This window comes from Belonocnema kinseyi, chromosome 3 (assembly GCF_010883055.1).
Source record: "Belonocnema kinseyi isolate 2016_QV_RU_SX_M_011 chromosome 3, B_treatae_v1, whole genome shotgun sequence".
NCBI classification, from domain to species: Eukaryota; Metazoa; Arthropoda; class Insecta; order Hymenoptera; family Cynipidae; genus Belonocnema; species Belonocnema kinseyi.
In genome coordinates, this window is record NC_046659.1 from 117908123 (window position 1) to 117931986 (window position 23864).

Consider the following 23864-nt stretch of genomic DNA (forward strand, 5'->3'; position numbering starts at 1 on the left):
ATTTTTCATATTTGAATCCGCCATATCTCGGCTATGAAAAATCTTATCAAAAAGTTAGACATCGCATTTTGAAGGTAAAGAGTAGTTCTTTACGATGCCATTCTCAGTTTGTGAAAAAATTTTTTTTCGCGATGTTACGGGGCCTCGAACACATCAAAATAACGGGTTTTTGACCCTTTTAGGTTAGAATATCTCGAAAACTGAGGGTGATGGAATTTTTCTGAGGTCAGATTCGGATTCAGCGCAGCAAAAACTTTCGGGTATAGTAGGTCTGGTCTCTGGTTCTGAGAATTGTTGGCCTGTGTTATCATTTCCCTGATGAGCATCATTGTGTGTTCCAAAAGCACTGGATTTTTCCAACGAATAAATTTCTAGGATAGAGTTAAACAAAATTTGTTAATTTTTGTCCTAAGTTTTGGTTTTTGGACTTTAATAAAATCTTAGATAAAATGTTTCTTATTGATACTTGGTGGAATTTTTAAAAGAATTTTTCTGCTATTACCTCCCAGGTTTTTTAATGTCAAAAAAATGATCTCCAAATTTGAGCCAAATCGGTTAATATATGGAAGTGGGATGAATACTTTAAAGTTCCCTATTGATTTAGCATTGGATAAATTCAGCTTTTTGTCAATCCGAATATTTAAAGGCAATACTATGTTAAAAATAATTCCGCGTTTCACTACATTATTCAGAATTCATCAGAGAGTAGGAATCAATCATAAATTTTAAGGGCACAGACAAATTTTCATTTAAAAAATCAATTTCAGTGAAAACAACGAATTTACGAGAAATACGATAAATTAGAAACCACAAAAATAAACTTTTAACTAAAACGATGAATTATTAACAACAACAAAAAACATGATTTTTAACAGATTAGTTTAAATTTCAAGTAGCTGAATTTTGAACCGAAAAATATGAATTATCGATAAAATAGTGGATTCCTTAATCAAATAGTTGCTTTTTTTCTATAAAATATAATTTTTCAGCTAGAAATGTGATAGTTCACTTGTCAAACAACAAAATTATTTTTAATAAAAAAACGAATTTTTAATAAAACAGTTCAATTTTTCACCAGAAGAATTTTTAATAAATTAATAAATCATCATTTAAAAAAATTAGTTTAACTTTGAACTAAGTACTTAAATATTTAATAAAAAAGTCACATTTTTCAACAGAAACTATAATATTTGATATTTCAGCATAAAAATATTTGTATTAAAAATATAAAACAGTTGAATTTAATTCAAGAGACGAATTTTTAACCAAAAAGATTTATTTTTTACCGATAAAGACAAATTGATCTTATCAGTAACTTTCACTAATTAAATCAATATTTATAATTGATCTAATTCGTACCTTTCCTTATGTCAATACAGGCTTTATGGTTATTTTAAATCAAATATTTAAATGCAGGATTAATTTATTTACAATTTATGAACAAAAAAGACAAGTTTAGGAAAAGGCAAGAATTTTCAACGAAATAGTTAGAATAAAATGTAAAAACTAAAAAGTAAACAGTTAACAGTTAACTTTTCGGTATGAAAAATGGGTTGAAGATGCAATTTTTTTTTTATTTTTATCTTTTTTGTTTGAAAATTCGACTGTTGGGATCAAAAATAAATCTATTTTGATAATAGTTTGATTGAATTTCTGAAATTCAACAATTTTGTTAGAGTTATCTGGCTTGTTCAAAAAGTAGACCTTTAGATTTAAAATTCATATTGTATTATAGATAAGTCGCCCTTCCTGGTTAAAAATATAAAAATACTTAAAAAATACTTTTTTGTTTTAATGATGTGCAAAGTCGACAACTACCGAGAAAATAAGAGGAATAATTAGAATTTATGCTTTTACGGCTTTCCTAACGTTGTGAGGAATGAAAAATCTTTTTCAAATATTTTCTTCGTATATTTTAAAAGCATTCGTATATCACGATATGGATAAAATGACAGTTTTGATGGGACGTCACCCTATCCTATATTGAGAAGATATTTGAATGCTTTCCCAACCGTGGAGGGGTTATTCATTAAACTGCTTTGAATAGAAAATTCGCCCTTTTAGATTGAAAATGAACTTAGATTAAAATGAACTTTTTGGTAAAATTAATGTTTTTCGTCGGAAATTAAACTCTTTGGAATAGAAAATTCGTTTTTGGATTGAACATTCATCTTTTTTGGTCAAAAAGTTATAATTCTTATTTAAAAATGAACTTTTTGGTAAAATTAATGTTTTTCGTCGGAAATTAAACTGTTTTGAATAGAAAATTCGTCTTTTTGGATTCAAAATTCATATTTTGTGGACAAAAAGTTATATTTCTTATTAAAAAATGAATTTTCTGTGAAAATTGATCTTTTTTGTCAGAAATTTAACTGTTAAGAATAAAAAATTCGACCTTGTGGATTAAAAATTAATTTTTTTTGGTCAGAAAGTCATTTTTTGAAATTTAAAAATGAACTTTATTTTTGAGAATTGAACTGTCTTCGCAAAAGATGCGTCTCTTTAGCTAAAAATTCATCCTTGCAAGTTCAAGATTTCAATATTTCGTTAAAGAAATAATCTTTCTTCATAGACAATTTGTCATTTTGCATTTAAAATTTATCTTTTTTAGTAGCAAACGCATCTTTCCTACTTATTAATGAAACTTTTTATCTAAAATTCATATTTGTTAGTTAAAAATTATACTATTTTGTTAAAAAATTATCTTTTTCTTTGAAAGTTAACTCGTTAAAAATTTCTTTCTTTTGAATTAAAAATTCATCTTTCTTATTTAGAAATTAATTTTTTGTTAAAAATTTAATTTTCTTTGAAAAATAGTAGTCTTTTTAGATTTAAAGTTCAACTATTTATATTTTAGTTAAAGTCTAAGCTCTTTGTGTTCGAAAATTGGAACATTTGATGGAAAACTCATCTTTATAATTTATAAATTCAACTATTTTGTTGAAGTTAATCTTTTTTGTCGAAAATTAAACTGCTTTAAATAGAGGATTCATCCTTTTGGTTTAAAAAATCATCTTTTTTGGTCAAAGAATCATCACTATTATTTAAAAATAAACTTTTTGTTGAAAATTGAATTGTTTGCAAAAATATTCCTCTTTGTTAGCTTAAAAATTCAACTATTTGGTTTTTGTATAAAGTTTTTTTTCTGAAAATTTGAACCTAAGGTTCAAAATACCTTTTTTCATGTTCAAGGTTCCACTATTTTGTTAAAAAAATCACTTTTTTTTAGTCGAAAAATAGTATTTTTGCATGGAAAATAATTCTTCTTTGGTAGCTAATATCTTTCCTATTTAGTAATTATATTTTTTGTCGAAAATTCATCTTTGCAAGTTAAAAGTTCGACTATTTGGTTAAAAAAATGTAATTTTTGTCAAAAATTAAACTGTTGCGAATAAAAAATTCGTCCTTTGGATTGAGTATTTATATTTTTTGGTCAAAAAGTCATCTATTCTATTTAAAAATAAACTTTTTTTTTAATTCAACAGACTTCTAAAAGAATCGTCTTTCTGGCTTCTAAAATTTGTAAATAGTATTATTGTACTATTACTATTATTCTTAAATTAAAAAATATAATATTTTTTTGAAAATTCAATTGTTGAATTCAACTTGTTTTGATTGAATGTTATAATCTTTTTTGGTTAAAAATTGAACTACTTTATGTAAATTTAACTTTTTTGTGAAAAACTAATCCTTTCTTATAAAATATTAAACGTATTTTATTGAAAATTCGTCTTTTTAGCTTGATAGTTCATTTATTTTTCAATAAGATTCAACTATTTGGTTTAAAATCAACTTATTTTTTGAAAATTCATATTTTGCGGTTGAGAATTTAAATGAAATCTTTCTTGGTTGACATGGTTCTAAAAATGCATCTTTTGATAGAAATTTAATATTTTTTGGTTAAGAATTCAAATGTTTAGTGGAGTAAAATCAATATGGTTTCATGGAGGATTTTATTACATTATTTAACATTCATCTCTTTTGTTGAAAATTGAACTTTTTGGTTACACCGTACTTTAAAGGAGCTTCCATAAAGGATGTCAAACTTTTTTGCCGAAATTTCGAGCCCCCCCCTCCCCCCTATTGCCACATTTTAATAATGGGAGTCTGTAAAATTGTCACAGACTGTCACAATTCGGCTACCCCCCCACCCTAAAACTTTAACATCCTTTATGGAAACTCCCTAATTTCTCTTACATCGCCGAAAATGGATTAGTTAAATTTTCAGGCTTAAATGTAATAGTTACATTTTCAGGTGGAAAATTTGATTTTCGTAAACAAAAAAAAACGTATTTACAACGAAAAAGTTAAGTTTTCAACTAATAAATTGAATTTGTAACAGAGCAGATTAATTTTTAACAAAAACGTTGAATTTTAAATTAAGAAGATTGATTCGATTAAGTTTTCACTAATAATGCAATAGTAATGGTTTAGTTGAAGAAATGAACTCTTAATCAAGTAATTGAATTAAAAAAAAATTCATTTTAAATAAAAAATTTTATAATTAAATTGTCAACTAAAATCGTTTAACTTTCTACCAAAAATGGCTAAGCTAAATTTTTAGACCAGAAAATTAATTTTCAAAGAGAAGAAATGACCAAAAAAATGTTGCAAGATATTTCCAAAAATTGAAATTTAAAAAAAAGTGTGAATAAATATCGACAAATTAAAAAGATATTAAGATATTTAAAAAGATTTCAATTTTTTTTTAATGATTGAAAATAATTTAGTGTATTTTAAAGGATTCTAAGGAATTTTTGAAAAATTAAACAGACTTAAACGAATTTCACGGATTACACAGCCATACAAAAAAAAGTGTGCGGATCTGGTAACAAGACACACGTATTCCTATGGATTTTAGGGCGCTAAATTCAAATTCGGTATCAAAAATGACCCAACACGTCATGGTTGAGCCATAACCTCAAAAAATGACGAAAAATCATGCACTGAGGCAAATAAATTTCAAAATAATGCCAGTGATGGAAATTTTCGCTTCAAAAACATGTCGAAATCTTTGAAGGATCAGCCCTTGCCTGATATTAACTTATTTAACATAACTTTACTCAACAGAACCTGACCTCACCTAACCTGAATTAACAGAAATTTATTGAACTACACGTAAAGCTCTGGAAGCATATTTTCCTAGTAGCAAATGTGTGCTACATCGAATGGGTCAACTCGAGCTTAACCTAGAAATAAATCCAACCTAGCCTAATCTAACCTAACCTCACGAAACACAATTAAACTGATTGTGTTGTCCCGTTGTGTTTGCGGTACCGTTTGAACCAGCTTGGGCTTAACCTGCAAAGGGGTCAAACCTATCCTAACCTAAAAAAACCTGACCTAACCTAACCTAATCTAACTTAACTTCACGTAACACAATTAAACTCATTGTGTTGTCTCGTTGTGTTTACGGTACCCATTCGACATTTGATACTGGGAAAATATGCTTCCAGAGCTTTACGTGTAGTTCAATAAATTTCTGTTAATTCAGGTTAGGTGAGGTCAGGTTCTGTTGGGTAAAGTTATGTTAAATAAGTTAATAACAGGCAAGGGTTGATCCTTTAGAGTTGTTGACATGTTTTTGAAGTGAAAATTTGCATCACTGGCATTATTTTGAAATTTATTTGCCTCAGTGCATGATTTTTCGTCATTTTTTGAGGTTATGGCTCAACCATGACGCGATGGGTGATTTTTGATACTGAATTTGAATTCAGCGCCCCAAAATCCATAGGAATACGTGTGTCTTGTTACCAGATCCGCACACTTTTTTTGTGTGGCTGTGTTATCATCACATTTCATGCAACTTTACAGGATTTTAGGCGGTTTTAAAATATTTTAACTAAATCTTGAACAATGTGTTCAAAAGAATTGATCGACTTGAAAGGATTTCAAAAATGAAAGATTTTCAAAATATCTCTAGGTTTTTCCAAAGATTTAAAAAAATTTGAAAGATTAAACAAAATGTGAAAGTAGCTCAAACCTTTGGTAAAATATTTTTATTTCCTAAATTGTTGTTAAAATAATAAACTCAACTAATTTGGTCAAAAGTTTAAAAAAAATTTATAATCACTTTTCATTAAAAATATTAAGGCTAGTCTTTAACTAAATGTCAAAAGAAAGTTCTTTTTCCCATATTGTTTTCATTTTCCTCCTTTTCATTTTATAAACTTTTTATTATTTAGGAAGTAGCTGAATTTTATTTAATGAATCATGATAGTTTTAATGCAAAAATTATTTTATGAAAGAAAATGATAATTTAAGTTGCATGGATAAATGGTAAAAATTTGCATCTGTTTATAAGAATTGTTAATATAATTAACAGTTTCTATCACTACGAAAAATATGGTAGCAAGAAGTCTCTGGAAAAAAATTTCAAGTTAATTCCGCCAAAAAAATGAAGCACTTTCATGAAAAAATTTAAATAAATAGTAAACAGCAGTTATTCTTGACTCATTGTAAGCGCATATTATTATACGTATATCATATACTATACATTACTGAAAAGTTAAACCAAACGAAAAAAATTTTGTTTAGTTAAAATGATATATTCGTAGTTATTCGTTAAATGTACCTGGAAGACTTACGGCTCTTTACAAAAAAAACTCCCTTGGGAATTATACTGTTTGTAGATTATTGTCCAATAGAGGCGTAAGACTCTATTTTGAAGGTCCAAAAACATAATATTTTCTTGGTTAAACTATTTAAAACTATGCTACAAGTGTTTAATATCTGTCAAAGACTTTTTCATCTGTTTTCGCGGAAACGGTTTTTCCATAATTACACTTCTGATATGTAATTTAAAACAGAAATTTCATAACGTCACTATTTTCTTAAACAATGAAAGCTATTTTATGTAAAAAACTAATATGAATATCAACAAAAACGGGTAAGAAGGGAAAGGTGATCATTGTTTGTAGGTTGATGATTCTGTGCAGGGTAGCCAAAAGAAATGAAACATATAAAAATATTAATCTTTTATTCAAATTGACTATGCTCAATAACATTCTCGTCAAGTTTGCTTACATGAAAGTTAAGTAGATCAAGTTTTACCAATTATATTTAAATTTTTTTTTGCTCTATATATTTACTCAATGTATCTTGATTCACCATCTTAAACTCATTTGTAGCGTAATATATTTTTTAAATTAGAGATTATTGAAGTCTCAAAATTTGATAGTTAGCTTCACTATCCTAGAGTGAAAAGTGAACGATCCTGGTAAACCTCATTATAACTAGGGTTTTAATTTTGTTTTAGGTCATTGTCTTACAAAATCATTTTGAACTTCAGTTATTTTTACTCTCCTAATCAAAGTAAAAACTGAAAAACCAATTGAATTGCTTTTAATATTCGTATTGCTCAATATTAATTAATTGTGGTTTAATTTATTTTCTGTAAGAGTTATAGTTTTCTATTTTAAAACGCTAAGTTAAGCATACCAGAGAGTCAACTTTAGCATTTGTTGTCCAGTTCTTACCTACATATATATTCATGATATCCAGAGAGAAGAGAGGCGGAAATTTAAATTATTGAACGAAAAATGAAAAACGTGAAAAGCGATATAAAATTCATTATGTCTGAAAGAATATTCCACTGTTGAAGAGTAAGGTGCTTAAGATATGTTGTGCACATGCACAAACACTTTAAAAATATATTGCTTTGATTACGAGAGGCTATGGAAACGGTGAAACTACACTGAATTGTAACATTTTTAACACTTGCAAATGTAGAAAGCGATATAAATGCGTATCACAAATCCTTCAAGTCTTGCTTCTTTTTCAACGGGTAACGAAATTTTGAGCAAGTTGTTGGTCGACTTTCTTAGAATTCGCAGTTTGGTAGAAATTGTAAAGCAGCCACTTTTGATTGACAATTCTAGAGTACCGATTTGATTGTTAATCCTGCCTTATGAAGAACAAATTATGGCTATCTGCAAGATCAAACTGACTGTCTACATTTCAAAATTCCAAGTTTGACTATTGACTATCCACTTTTCTCCGCGTATTATTTAAAGCGCACTATGTGTACAGAGTGGATCTCTCTTGAATCAGGATTTAACCAGCAGATGTTTGAGTTAATTCTAGTGTTAATAAGGAGGTCGCTCTAAATTGTGCATTTACTTGGAAATATAGTCAAGAACCTATTGTATTAGCAGGTAAGGAATATTTCCACTTAAGTCTGTTCATTATGGAAAGTGCAGAGCAATTGAACCCGAAGTTTGTATTCACTCGAATATTAAAATTAACTTGCAGACTCTGCTTGTCGCTACAATTTCCTTTTTTCTTAAATTCGGTTTCGACGTCAATGAAACCATTAGGAAAAAATTAATTAACATATTTCTCTTATGTTTCAGTTCCAGATAATAAAGATAACTTAATATCAGATTGGCTAACGAACGGCGTTTTTTAAAAAACATTTTATAATTGTTTGAACCCTTATTCAAACTTTTGAAAGATTTAAGATAAACATTCTAGGATAGAAAATATTTGAATTGAACTAGTGAATACAATTATTAAAAAATTAAGAGCTTATAAATAAATACTTTGAATTCGATGCATTTATTATTTTTGCTAATAATACATTACATAGGAACTTATTTTGAATTTATAGGAAATCAAATGTAACTTTTTTGATCTTGGTTGGGGACCATGAGTATCCAGGATCGTTCGAATTAGGCGTCTCTCATTCCGCGGACACTTTTTAGCACACATTCCTTTGAAGCTATTTTTCTCCACACTTTCCTGTTCTGGCATAAAACTTTAGCTTCCTTTACGTCCATACATTTTCTCATGTAAGCTTCACTTCTGGATAATGGCTCTTACACTGCCGTCAACCGTTTCCCACCCTTGTTTATACGCCTCGCTATCACTCCATCGATCTTCTTGACAGTAACAAATATACTTCCAAGATACACGCAATCATCAACTTCCTCTATCCTCGCTTCGTTAGACTTTAAGGCAATGTTAAATACTGCATTCTCACTCCTCCTTTCAAACACCACAATTTTTGTTTTGTTTACGTCAATCTTACGATTTATGTTCCTCATGTTAGTATTTCTGCTCAACATTCTCGGAAAATTATCGAATGATTTTGCGGAATCAACTTTATCATCTGCAAACGCTAACACACGTACCGTTACTGTTCCGAGATCCACACCTTCTTCGTCGAAGAGGGCCATTCTCAGACACTTTACCAGGAATTCAATAAATAGCCAAAAAAACGTGATTTATCTTTGTCTAGCCCCACGCTTAATATCAAACCAATCAATCAGTTATCCATTCACTCTCTTATTCGCTTCACTACCAGCACATATTGTTATTATTGATTTTAAGAGCCAACAATTAATCTGCTCAGCTAAATATTTGATCTGTAGATGATATTCCTGGGATAAATCCATATTCGATTTCCGAGATCTTTTGCAATTTATTTACAGTTACTTTTACCACGCTTACCCTTGTGGATGAGAACGATAATTGTCTCTTTCCAATCAATTCGAACTTTCCCAATCTCGGCACATACATTCATCAATTCTCTCAGCCTTTCGGACAAATACTCGTCTGATATATCACATGAGGGCAAAGATAAAATTGCGCACGATTTTCGAGACTACACATTCTCGAAGCAAAGTGATGGCAGGTCATGTCAATCAAGTTGGTTACAAACATTTGAATGGATTGAACATTCGAGAGAATGTGATAAAGTGTTTTGCTATCCATTTCGTCAATTTATAATGGGTAATAGAGATCATGTATTCTGCTCCGTTGGATTTCAAAGTGCATAACAGCCTTGAGTTCAGAAAAAGGGTTTAGAAACATGAAGCGAGCACGATTCACATCAATTCCATGCTATTATGGAAGAACTTCCGTTTCGCTGTAATTTTGATGTTGAAGAAAATGTGGTACTCGATCTGTTTCAAAATCTATTTCAGTAAACTTTAGAAAAAGGCGACTACTTGCATCAATGTCCAGAAATAATTCCTGTCAATGCCCTGTATACTTCCCCGCAAATACAGAACGAGATAATACAAATCATAACGGACACTCTACAAGACGCTATTTGCAACGGGACTAGCAAATTCTGTTATGGAATTTTTTTGTATCTCTTTGCTCCGTTTTCTGCACAACTTATTAAGTATACTGGAACCAGCAAATCAAGTTCTGCAGAAACGGGATGTTGGATTTCAGACAGCAATGAGCGTCATCGAAGTAGTATCAACCACGATTGATCAATTTCGAACAGATGAACAACTCAGTAAATACCTTCAGTTGACAGAAGATACAATGAAGTCTTTTAAAAACCAACCAACCCCTGCAAGCCACAAATGTCAACAATCGTCATGTTTAAACGATTCAATTCTGATGGAAACTCTAGGAGAAGGGTAGCAAGCAACCTCATTACAATGTACGTATCTAGAGGTCATAGAACATGTATAAAATTAATTGAAGAACCGCTTTGAAGAAAATAGTGAGGTTCTGACGTGGCTCTCCGCTTTTGAGGAAATTAACACAATGGCGTTTGATCGAGATATTTTAAAACCGCTTTAGAAAATAGGATTGACATTGCCATCTAATGCTGAATTCTATGTGCTATTAAACTTGATAGAAAAAGAAAGAGACAAACCAGAACACGCAGGAAGCAGCATTTTGAAAACTTTGTTTCCCTATAAAAATGCATTCCTAAATACGTTCCGTATGTTCAAAGCTTTTGAAGCATTTGGAAGCAGTACATCAGTCAACGAATGTGCTTTTTTGCTATTAGCATATATCGATTTTGTAAATCACATGTTGATGTTCAATCATCGTCTTCGGAACTTATCGTTCTTAGATTTCGAGAAGAAAAGACTAAAATCTATTTAACATTCCTTTTTCTTTGCTTCAGTTATACATAAAATATCTAGCTTTCTTTCTGCATTGTTTCTCGAAATTGTCTTTCCTTCAGGCCATGTACACCTCTAACAATCCCGGCAACCTGTTTCCATTAATCGTCTGAAACATTTTCGGGGCATGCCTTTTGTCCACCAAAGTATCAATCTAATCTGAGGCTATGCTATTGTTTGTATTCTATTCAGAGTTCAAAGTCTACAACCAGTAATGTCTAAAGTAATAAGCGAATTTGTCTGAAGGTGGTGAGTACTGTTATAACGTCAGTCCCACCCAACTTCGATCATTCGAAGGGAAGTATAGGGTCAAAAATAGAATGGAAAGAGTCATGGTCGGCTTTTTCTGCAAATTGAGGGTACCATCAATCTGTAGTTAAGCAACAAATGAGAATATCTGAGAAAATAAACCGCAAAATTTATAAATCTCCACAACTTTTTTTCAGATACAAATATAATATTTTAAATCCTTTTCCTTTAAAATGAATAAAATTGTTCTTATACGAAAAAATATTTTCAGAAATTTGCACTAGAATGGACTGAGTAAATGAGAAATTTATATTATATTTTTATTGAAAACAAATCAAAATATTTGAAAAACTTTCGTCGTTGTGTGTGTCTAACTAGGTACAAATTGACATCTTTTCAATTCGATAGGCAGTTCTTTTTGTTTGGTTTTCTTAAGCGAGGCTGATCGGTCAAATCACTCGAAACCGCGTATAAGTATTGTCCAGTTGGGAAAATCAATCGATCGGATGATTTGAAACAACTCACTTTGTTTAAAAATCTAATATGTTTTTTTATTTGTTTGATAACAGAATGATTCGCAACGAAATCCACGTTTTGCAAAGAGCAAAAAAATGCTCCAGCGGCAGCGTGTGTTGACTTCAACTCGCTGCCATTTCCACAATTTTTGACAGATTTTCTTAAAATTTTCAGAAAAACTCTTTTTAAGTCTAGTGAACAACTTTTTCATAAAGAGTTATTTCAACAACATTTTTTTTATGACCGCCCCACTGGTCGAAGTTGGCAAAACGTGGATTTCGTTGGGAATCATTTTGTTATCAAACAAACAAAAAAACATATTAGATTTTTAAACAAAGTGCTTTGTTTAAAGTCATTGCTTATATATTGAGAATACACCATACAAATTCAAATCATTTTTATTAACAAACGGCTGAATAATCGCGAGTTGTATTTTAAAAAACACCGATTTTTGATCGGAAACTTTACAAGTTTTTATTGTTTATCTTCAGTAATAATTATCGAATGAAAAAGTTTCATAAAAAAATTTGTCGCCCGCGTCAAGCTGAATACCAATGTATATTTTGTTTTACGTTTCAGTCACTTTTTCTGATTGATAGATTTTCCCGGCTGGACAATACTTCTACGCGGTTTCGAGCGCTTGTCGAGTTGTTGCATCCATCAACTCAATTATTCCGGTTGATTAGAATCCTAACCTTTTTCTAAACAAAAAAGTACTTCGACAATATAGCTTAAAAATCTCGTAATTATTATTATTTTAAACCTGATTGAATTTTTATTACTTAGAAGTGTTTTATATCTTAAGTTAAAAAATTTTAAAATTAAATTTACAAATTATCTCCTTCAATAACAATATTCCGAAAAAAAGAAACCTTATTCAAAGAACACTTAAACTTTCGAAAAAATATAAAAAACATATACAGATATTTGGCATTTAATTAATATTATTCAGTCGTGACACCCTAAAAAGAAATCAGATTTACGTGAAAAATGCGAATCTATAAAAAAAATTTAATATGGGTATTACTGCGGGTTTGCATGATTTACTGCGCACCAATTACTGCGGTGATTTTAATCATTGCGCTGGTAATACCGTAATTTAATAAAACGGAAGTTGCAAATATTTCGGGAAATTTAAGTTATGCTTATTAATAAGTTTTTTAACAATTTTTTAAAATTACAATATTGTAACCTCAGAGACACACTGCGACTTTGACATTATCAGTAAGGTTTAAAGATATCTTTAAAAGTTCCTATGTCTGGAATTTCGCCGTCTTAAGGACGTCTTGAAAGGATATCTGGGAAACAATGTCGTAAGGATGTCGCTAGGACATCTTTGAAGCGGCTATGAGATTTCTCTAAGTTTTATTGTGAAAATGTGAACGAAACCAAAAACATCCTCTAGAGTAAGCCCGAAACTATTCTAAAAGTGGAAAAGCTGTTTTATCATAAATTTGTGAATTACACGGAGATATCATAAAGTCATCATAAAGACACCATGGAGGCATCCTATGTGATTTCCGTTCAAAGTTTAAGTTTAATGCGCATAGAAGTTCCACTAGATCACGTGTGAAATATGAAATACCACAACCCTAAAATCGATAAATTGGTCTTTTTATGACAATGATGAGTCCTTTACTAGGATTACCTGCAAAACATTAACAAAAAACATTACGATTTGAATTAGGAAATACTGCTAAATTAAAAGAATCAAATTTCTTTAATGAAGTACTTTTGAGGACTGTTCTACCGATAGAAATATATGAAAATATATAATATATATAGAAAATATATGCTAAAGATTCTCGAGGCTCTGAGAAATTCTCCGCAGGCACTCAGATATTTTTAATGGTCCAGATAGATCGTTTAAAGTTTTTAAAGGCTTTAAAATGTCCTCTCTGAAATTGAAATAAAAATACGATCATAAATAACAAGCAGAGAGGCTGAAATTGAAATACGAATTCGATCATAAATAACAAGCAGAGAGGCTATATCAATAGATTAGCCGACACTCAAGGGTCCTTTGTTAAGCCTTCGGATTTAAGTTTACAAATAGATTTTTTTAAATTTTATAGCTAACAGCGTAAAACATAATAATTCGGAATCTAAGGGTTTCGATGTTTTCAGATATTTAACTTTTTTTTATAAATGTTTAAAATTAGAATGAATACAACGTTTCTCGTAAATGGAATGAGATACGCCAAAAAAGACAAAAAATTTTAATTCACCTAGAAAATTGTATATTAGGGTATAAGTTATAATTATGAATAAGTATAATGAGAAAATTCATCAATTAAAAACAAATTGTTAATAATTTAAAGAAAAATTTTAAAAAGGAGAGTCGGGTTAGCGACGGCCAACTACAGTAAATAACTCTGCCCGTCCGTTACGTGACGAATACAAAAGAAACATTATATCACCGTCACATCACTCTTAAAAGGACCACTAAAAGGACCTTGAAAAGGACCCAAATCTCTCAGACTATCTCAGAGACTAAATCATTCAAATTGAACCTTGAAATAGTCTTAACCCGGTCAGGCTTTTTCCACTGAGCATACTCTGAGATTTCTATCGGCATGGTGCGCGCGCACGCCGGCGAATTTTAATTTGCGCATCTCATCCCCTGACACACACACACACACACACATACACCGGATACGAGATGGCTTGAAGCAAATTGAAAAAGGGTTTTGACATTTAGCGCCCTCCGTGGTCATCCAGAGAAGTAAGTGAAACGAGCGCGAAATTCGAAATGTGTCGTTTATGAGAAACAAAAGAAGGAGCCTATTTTATTAGAACCTTCATTAGAAGAATATAAATAAATTAAAAAAGTATATTCTTTCACCATCCGTACAGTATATACGTATAGTATATAGGAATGAATAAAATTTATGAAACAATGTCTGGATGAAAGGAATCAAATGACTGGAAAGAATTATGGTGGGACTATTATTTCGTTGAAAATGTAACAATTTCAAAAAAATAATTTTTTTGGGTTGAAAATTTGTCTTAGGCGGTAGATTATTAACCTTCTTGATAACTAATTCTTCTTTCTTATTTAAAATTCATTTCATTTCATTGAAATTTCATGTATTTTGTGAAACATCTGGTTTCTTTTTTGGCTGAGAATGAATGTCCTTAATAAAGATTGAATAACTTTAAATCAATATTTATATGTTCTACATAAAATTTTATTTTTTTCGATGGACATTTATTGTAGGCTAGGTTTATAGTAGATGGAGAATTTCTCTAGAAATTCAAATATTTGGTTGGCGTTTCATGTATTTTGTGAAAAAGCTTTGTTGCTCGGTGCAAAAAATTAATCTCCTTGTCGGAAAATAAGTTTTTATATACAAATTTATTTTCTTAACCGAAAATTCATGTTTAGAACTGAAAATATAACTATTCCAATTTTTATTGGAAATAATTTTTTTACATTCTCATCATTTGTTATTGAGAAAGTATTAGAATTGTCGGAAATGTGACATCACACTTTTTCAACGGATCTCCACGTTTCGAGACTCCCTGAATCCGAAAATCAAGTTTTTACTATGGCGTCTGTCTGTCTGTCCGTCTGTCCGTCCGTAAACATGATAACTCTCGAAAAAATGAATGAATCAAATTCATCTTTAGCACACTTTTTTAAGGGCCTAAAAGACAGGAGGAGTTTGTGAACCAGCTATTTTTGATAAAAATTCAAAAAGTGAGCGCATTTTGAAAATTTTTTAAACCACTTTTTTCTGAATTTGAAAATTCTATGTACGGATATTACTAGTTTTAAAAAGATAAAACAATTTATCTGAATGACTTTTTTTCGATAAAAATAAAATTCTCAGAGTTATAGCGTTTTCAAAATTTTTTTAATCAACCGAAAATCAAAATTTGAAGCCGAAAAACGCACGATATGAAAAAAAGTCAAAGAAGAAAATTATTTCTTTTCGAAAGCCCTACAAGATTATCATAACCAATTTTTGGATTTTCTTCAAAAATCGAAATTTCAAATTTTGATTGCACAAAAAATAATGGAAAATAAAAAATTCCATTTTGTGACCAAACTATGTAGGATATGAAAAAAGATGAATTAACAACAATGATTATCCCAAAAAAGATCTACAACTTCGTTAAGAATTACTTCTTGATAGGACGCGTACTTTTTGTTTTATTTGTGAAAAATGACGTTGAAAAAAAATAAAAAAAAAATGTGTGGAAAAACGACGAAAGTTACGAGAAAAAAAATCCAACAAAACCTGTTTACAAATGTCTGTCGGAAATCAAGCGCGCAGCGCGAGTGTCACGATGAGAATGTGTACCTCAAAGCCTACAGAGCTTTGAAAAACTTAATCTTTGACTATACTTAATTAAGCAGACAATTCAGAATATGAAGACGCCTGTAAATACTGCCATTTAAAAGAAATCTTTTTGATAAATTTTTTTTCAAGCATTCCAGATTTTTTATAGTAATTTTTAAATTTAATTTTAAATTAAATTAAAATTTTTTTCAAGTAATTTTTCGCAACTAAATATTTCGACAATAACTTCTTCTTGGTTAAAAATTTGTTTTACTCCTATATTCACTATTCTAAGGTTTTGAGAAGTATTCAATGATTTAAAATTGTTACATTATAGAGGTGATTTTCGGAAGATGTGGATGAAATGTAATAAGAATCAATTCACATAAATATTTTGGTACATTTATTACTCTTCTGACATACAATGTATGAAATAAAATAAATATGCATTGTACATACATAATAAAATGAAATAAAATTCATACGAACATTGAAGTAATTTTATTGGTTCTGTTACAATTTTCAGAAAGCATACGGATATATTGCACCTGTCGCCTAATATAAAAATGTATATATATAATTTCTGAGCATTATATTTGAAGTCCATCATTATAATAGATTGGATTTAAATGCAATTTACTGGTACAAAAGTGAACAATTTTATTAAGAACTTATCCTTTTCGTTGAAAACTTGCAGGCTTTTATGAAAAATTGACGAATGATTTAAAATTAATATTTTCCTGCTGAAAGTAAGGGGGGAGCCTGCTTTAGAGGCTTCAAAAAATCGATTTTTTCGAGAATTTTTTTGGGAAAGAATGAAATATCCGATTGAAATGAAACTTCCAGGGTTTATTAAAGCATATTTCAACAGTCTTCTCAAATTTTTTCATTCAAATACAGATCATATTATGCCTAGTACAAGCATTTGGCCGAGGCGCCTCCACTATGCACTTGTCGTGCGGCGGGACAAATGCAGATCGCAATTTCCACCTGAAACAAAAAATCAGAAAAAATGTTATTCTTCAATAGTGTAGCTTCTAGTTAAACCAAGAAAATTCAATAATAAGTGAAAAATTGAATAATTTCTCGCCAGATGAAAAAAAAATTTATTTTTTTGAAAAAAAAATATCACTTTAGATTGTTTGAAAAGTGGGTTAATCTCAACTTTCTGAAGTTTTTTTAGGTTCAACTTGAAGAAAATTTTATACTGAATACAATTCATTTTGTCTCGTTGCGATAGGACGTTTAGGTTTTTCCCTATCTTTCCCTCCAATTAGGAAAAATCGTGAAAATGGAAAACCGAGAAATCGCGGGTCAAAGTTTTCGTATATAAAAAATCGTAATTTTATTCAACTTACCACATAAGTATGCTAATCGGCGATTCCTGGTCCATATAGTTGCAAGATGTTCACGTACCGAAACACAAAACAAAACTGAACTCAAATGCTAGTATAGCTTGGCTCAAGCCGACTCTGCGCGCGCTCCTAGCGACCCGGCCGATCGTATACCTGCTCGTCGCTTACTCACTATTCCTTTTGTAACTCCAAAAATATTTCGAGGATGCTTGTAAAATTTTATGGACACATTCTTGGATAGTTTAGGAAGACATTTATGCAAAAAAAAATCGATTTTTTGAAGCCTCCAAAGCAGGCTCCCCCCTGAAATGTTTTTTGTATTGAAATTTAAATACTTTGCATTTTAATTTTTATTTTACCTTTCAAAATTCATCTTTTTTTAGTAAAAATTTCAAGTTTGTTGGATTAAAATACAATTTTAATCCAACAATAAATTCTTAATAAAATTGTTCACTTTTAAACCAGTAAATTGCGATTTAATCCAACAAACATGAAATTTAAACTAAAAAGAGAGGAATTTTGAAAGGGATGCAAATTCAAAAAGTGAGCATATTTTGATAATTTTTGAGACCACTTTTTTCAAATTTCAATAATTTTCTTTACGGATATTCATATATCCTCATATATGATATATTCACATATAAATATCTTCTGTACAGACACCTTCATAACAATAGTTTTTTTCTGTCTTCGGGAGTCTCAAAACGTGGATATTTGATGAAAAGCGACAATGTCAGATTTTACACAAAACCAATACAATAATCTTGTCAGCCCCGTTTAAAGTTCGTTTAGGTACTCGTATACCATGACCCTTTATAACATCCTGTGGACGTCCGTAAGTTGTCCACAGGACATCCTTGGTCAAATTCTGTGGACGTCCGTAGGTTGTCCTACGGACGACCTTAAGATGTTATCAAGGACGTCCTAAGGACAACCTACGGACGTACTCAGTATATTATATAGGATCACGGTGTGCCTAAACGAACTTTAAATGGTGGTGACCAGATTATTGTATTGGTTTTGTGTAAAATCTGACATGGTTGGTTTTTATCAAATATCCACGTTTTGAAACTCCCTAAGTAAGAAAAAAACTATTTTTATGAGTGTGTCTGTTTGTCTGTCTGTAGTCTGTAGTAACGTGTGCTACGGCACACTTTTTCAGGGTTCAAAAAGAAAGAACGAGTTCGTTAACCAGCGATTTTGTATAGAAACTCAATGACTGAGCACATTTTCAAAATTTTCGAAACCATGTTTTTTCCAGATCTGGAAATTCTATTTACGGTTGTTCATAGTAGTTTCAAACATGAACAATTTATTTATATGACATTTTTTCAATAAAATCAAAATTGTCAGAGTTATAGCATTTTCCAAATCCTAAGAAACAAACGAAAATTATCATTTTAAGCCAAAAAACGCATGATATGAAAATAAGTCACGAGTAAATAGATGTTTCTTTCGGGGAGCCTTACAATGTTATCATAAAAATTTTTTTTTAAGCATAACAACTTTGAAAAATTCTATGTATGGTTTTCCGTAGTGCTCAGAAACACGAACAATTTATCTCAACGACTTTTTTCGATAAAATCAAAATTAAAAAAAGTTATATCATTTCCAAACCCCCAAAAAACAAGCGATAATTAACATTTTAAGCCAAGCAACGCACGATATGAAAATAGTCGATAGAAAAAAATGTTGCTTTTTTAAAGCCCTACAATAATATTCTGTTTCTTCGAAATTCAATTTCATACACTTAATGGCTCTTTAAATGGTCTTTTTAGGGCATCTTTAGGACCAGCCCTCCGGACATCTTTGGGACAACTTTAGGCCAGACATAGAACGTCTTTAGGACGTCCGAATTTCTTTTTATAACGATCCTGGGACTTAGACGCCAATGTCCAAGAATGTCCCAGGACATTTAAAGACGCCCTAAAGACATTTTAAATAAAAATCATAAAGATTCGCAACTTTCAACGATTTTGGGTTATATTCGCGTTCTACATCAGAAATGGGTATTTTTAATGAGAAATTATTAGGTTTAGAAAATGTTAAAATTTTTAGAAATTTTTATTTTTAATTTTTGTTAATGTTTCTTTTAACGAAAATTGAGGTTTTACATCAAAATCATTGGATTTTTAAGGATCGTAATTTTTGTTCAAATTTTAGGTTACGTTAGCATTTTACGTCCAGAATTGGGTTTTCCGTATTTTAAACCAAAAATAATTATAATTTAGACCAGATTTATCATCTTTTCACAATTCTTGATTATGTTAGTAACTTTCAAAGCAAATTGATATTTTGGATACAAAAAAAATATTTTGCAAAGAAGATTTATAACTTGAAACCATTTTGGGTTATGTTAGCGTTTTACATAAAAAATTAATATTTTAAATAAACGTCATAAGAATTCGAACAAGATTTAGAATTTTTAAACAAATGTGGGTTATGTTAGTGTTTTTCGCCGGAAATTATTTTTCTTACTAAATAAACTATTTAAAAAAAGATTGACAAATTCGAACAATTTTAGGTTATTCTGTCGCTTTACGCCAAAAAGGTAGTGTTAAACAAAAATCATTAAAGTTCGAATAAGATTTGCAATTTTTACACAGTTTCAGGTTATATTAAGATTTTCCACAGGAAATAAATTATTAAGAAAATTATTGAATTTCTAGGAAGATTTAAAAATTTGAAAATAACGTTGTTCTTTTTTCATAGGAAATTTTTGTTATTTTTAATAAAAAATAATTTGATTTTAAAGAATGCGTACACTATTTTAAGAACTTTAGGTTTATATTCGTGTTTCGCCAAAAATGGTATTTTTGAACAAAAAATCATTAGGTGCAGTAATTATTTTTGTTTAGTAATTTTCGGACAACCATCATAAAATGTCCCTATTGCCAAAAATAGAAAAGAAAAAGAAAAATTCGAAGGTAATTTTTCTTTTTCTTTTCTATTTTTGTCCAAAAGAAGAATTTTATTTTATTTTTTTGGAACATTTTTTATCTTTTATTAAATTGCAAGAGGAACATTTTATGGTGGTTTTCCAAATTCGGTCTTTGGATTCTTGGTTTAATTTTCAGGAATTATGCACATTAACTTGATTATTGCACGTTAAATAGGATTTTAAATTTGATTTAAATTTCTTAAATTTTAATTTTAGCTTATGTTGGCGTTTTGAATCGAAAATTGGTACTTTCAAACAAAAATTATTATAATTTAAATAAGATTTGGAATCTTATAACAATTTTAGGATTAGGTTATTGTTTTTTGTCGGTAATTGGCATTTTTTATCTAAAAAATCACGTTTCAAATAACATTTACAATTTTCGACCAATTTTAGGTAATATTAACGTTTTTGACTGGAAATCAGTTATCTCAAATAATAAACATTAGGCTTAAAAGATGATTTAAAATCTTGCAGAATTTTTGTTTGTTATTGCTCTTGCTTTTTTATTAATTTAGATGATAAAAAATTATTATTAAATAAATATTAATTCTATTATTTAATTTAGAAATTGTCTGAGACGGCATAAATGTTTGAGGGGGGGGGGGGCTATCGATTTTTAGAATAATTTAGAACTCCTGTATTGCTAATTTGAATAAAACGTTTATTCTGCAACACTAAGCCGGCCAAGGTCTCTAATAAATTTCCTTAGCAACCAACCCAGGCGAAGACTTTCACAAAGTCATCATGTGATTTTAATTTTTTTAGAAGCAATGGGGCTTGGATATGAGGCGTGGATTAGATACAGCGTGGGAACTTCACGGTCAATATTCTACACAAGTTTTTACCAAAGAAGCGGTGGGAATAATAAAAAATCACACTACCAGTCAGCCCTTGTTTTTATATATTGCACATACCGCAGTGCATTCTGCGAATCCGTACATGCCACTTCAAGCACCATTGGCATCGATTTATTCAAATTTGGGCTGTGATACAAACCAAGCTCGTTGTTTGTACGCAGGTATGTTAAGATTTCTAGTTGAAAAATCTTGTTTCTTCAAATGTAATCCTTGACCTTCAAGTACGAAAGTGATTTCATTTTTGCATTAATAAGGATCTAAGTTCTCACAGAGTACTGCAAATATTTATATCTAATTAAATAAGTTATGAAGTTTTGGTTATCATACTTGTGCAAGTATATGAAAGGACATTGAAGTAGGTAAGAAATTGATTCATTTTCATCAGTTTTGATTATTTTTGAACTTTTGAACCAGTGGAAAGGGGCATATATGAGAAGCATGGTGTGGTCTGAGAGACCGCACGTCCACACGTCCATACTAATTTCTTCATTTTTGCTCAAATGCGTGATAATATAATAACAATAATACCATGCTCAAAGTTATTAATAATTACATTCTTCTGCCCTGCTGATATTAAAATCTTTCTTATTTTTAATTTCTAAGAATACCTAAGTATATGGTATTTTAAAAAAATAGGTAGGTTTCATTAAAATTAAAAAGTATTTATTCTTGAACTCCTTCATTTGGAACTTGTAAATTACGAACGACCTAATTTTGAAATCCTCCATTCCCTTTTTAGACTTCGTTAAATGTCAATATGAATCCACTTGTAACTGAAGAAAACTCCTTTCTAATCCAAAGAGTACATTTAAGTTTCATTATATCAACATATCCCTATTTCGCCTCTCGTTTCCAGTCTATAAACACCAAGAAACTTTTCCAACTCTCATTTTACTAGTCATCAAAATCTCACCTTTATCAGTGGAATGAAAGTTATAATTTCTTGAGTACTCTTTTATGGTGAATTCGAATGCCGTTTCCAACGGCTCTTCTTTAAAAGATCTTTTTTACTTCATTTTTTTTGCAATTTTTTAAATTATTGTATAAAATGATATAGATTACTTTAAAAAAACATGTAATGAATTAATTTGATGTATTTTTTAAAGCCTCTTTCCACTAACACCTCAATTGTCCGATAGAATAATTGCAGTTTCATGGAAACTATTATATTACAAACTCCGCTACCCCCTTTACCCTACTCCCTTACTCCCTTTGCATTTTCCTTCTTCCCCGATAACTTTACCCTCGCTTACCGCATCCCAAACTTCCTACTTCGTCTAAAGACTGTATAGCCCTCTTTCATAATCCCCCCCCCCCCCTCGCTTCTACAGCTAACACTTCCCTTCTCCTACTCTCCCTTCATCAGACCTAACTTCTCCTCCCCTCTTTATTCTTAAATATAATAAGTTCCTCTACTTCCTTTCACAATTAATTATCTCTTACTTCACCTGATTACCCGCCACCATTATCTTCTACTTCTCCTACTTCCTTCACTTCTTCTTCATTCTTCTACATTCCGTCTCATTATTTCTTCTGACTCCTCCTACTTCCCCATTCTCTTTTAACCCACTTCCTCTTCATCAGCTCCTATACTTCCCTATTGCCACTACTTGCCCGTTTCTTGATTTACCTTACTCCTTATAATTCTTACTCCTCCATTCTCCATACTTTCGCCTACTTTCCTTCTCTCATTTGCACTCATCACCCCTACATTTTCGTTTCATTTTACCTCTGTTCCGCTACTTCCTTTTTCTCGTTTCAACTTACTTTTCTTACTTTCGATCTTCTTATTAACCCAAATACAACTAATCTCACAATGCTCATTTTCCATTACTTCCTTTTTTGATTTTTCTCCTTACTTTCATACCTCCGCACTTTTACTTTCCTTATTTTACATTATTTCCCTCACTTTCACACCCTTTATTACCTCTTACTTCCTTTAGTTCCTCTGCTCTAATATCACCTAAGTTTCTCTACTTGCTCTCATTTCCCCTATTTCATCTTATTCCAGTCCATTCACTTCCTATGCTTCCTCCACACCTTCTCTTTATATTTGTCCTATTTTCCCTTTGTCTATTTCCGCTTCCTTGCACTATTTCCCCTCTTCTTCTTTTTCCTTACTTCTCCTACTACCTCTTTATTCACTATAATTTTTCCTACTTTCCCGTTCTTCACATTTCCTATCCCTACCTTTATTTTCTCACACTTCTCATTCTTCTTCTTGTACCCTTCTCTCTCTACATCCCCTCCTCTCTTTTTTACTATCCCCCACTACCCGTCTTTGGCAAAAAGAAGAAATCCGGATATCCGACCGAAATTATGAATATTTCTGCCCGAAACTATGAAACTAATAAACAAATCATTTTTCTCGAAAACTACTAAATCGATTTTGATGACAGAAATATGTTACGGCCAATCCTGAAATTAGTTCGTCCCGGACTATCGTAGATATAATTAGTAAAAGCTAATAACGTGAAAAAAAAAATTATTAAATAACGTTTTTCGGAACTCAAGGGTTCTCATATAACCTGATGCCATTTTCGTGTATTTTGAAATCCTTTTATATCTGAAATAATGTACCTGTCATAACGAAGTTTTTCAACAATTTCGTATGGCCTTTTGAACTCTGGAATAATTTTTCTTGGTACGTAAGGAGTACTATCGAAATTTCTTAACATGACTTACAAGGAAACTATCCCAGGTGTCCCTCACCGATTTTGATGAAACTGCAATATGTTGTAGTACATCGAAAAATAAGAGACACGTATTTTTTTTTA

The 23864-nt window shown here is 30.5% G+C and overlaps 2 protein-coding genes across 4 annotated transcripts in view; one reads left to right on the forward strand and one right to left on the reverse strand.

Moving 5' to 3' along the window:
• Positions 1 to 23864, reverse strand: part of LOC117169307 (RYamide receptor) — a 265162-nt gene that overhangs the window by 166699 nt on the left and 74599 nt on the right. The gene's annotated exons all lie outside the window — the stretch shown is intronic.
• The window catches only part of LOC117169306 (arylsulfatase B), a 62211-nt gene that overhangs the window by 17138 nt on the left and 21209 nt on the right, over positions 1 to 23864 (forward strand). The window contains exon 4 of the mRNA XM_033355617.1: positions 20996 to 21248. Coding sequence (XP_033211508.1) covers positions 20996 to 21248 — 253 coding nt within the window. The remainder of the gene's footprint in view (positions 1 to 20995; positions 21249 to 23864) is intronic.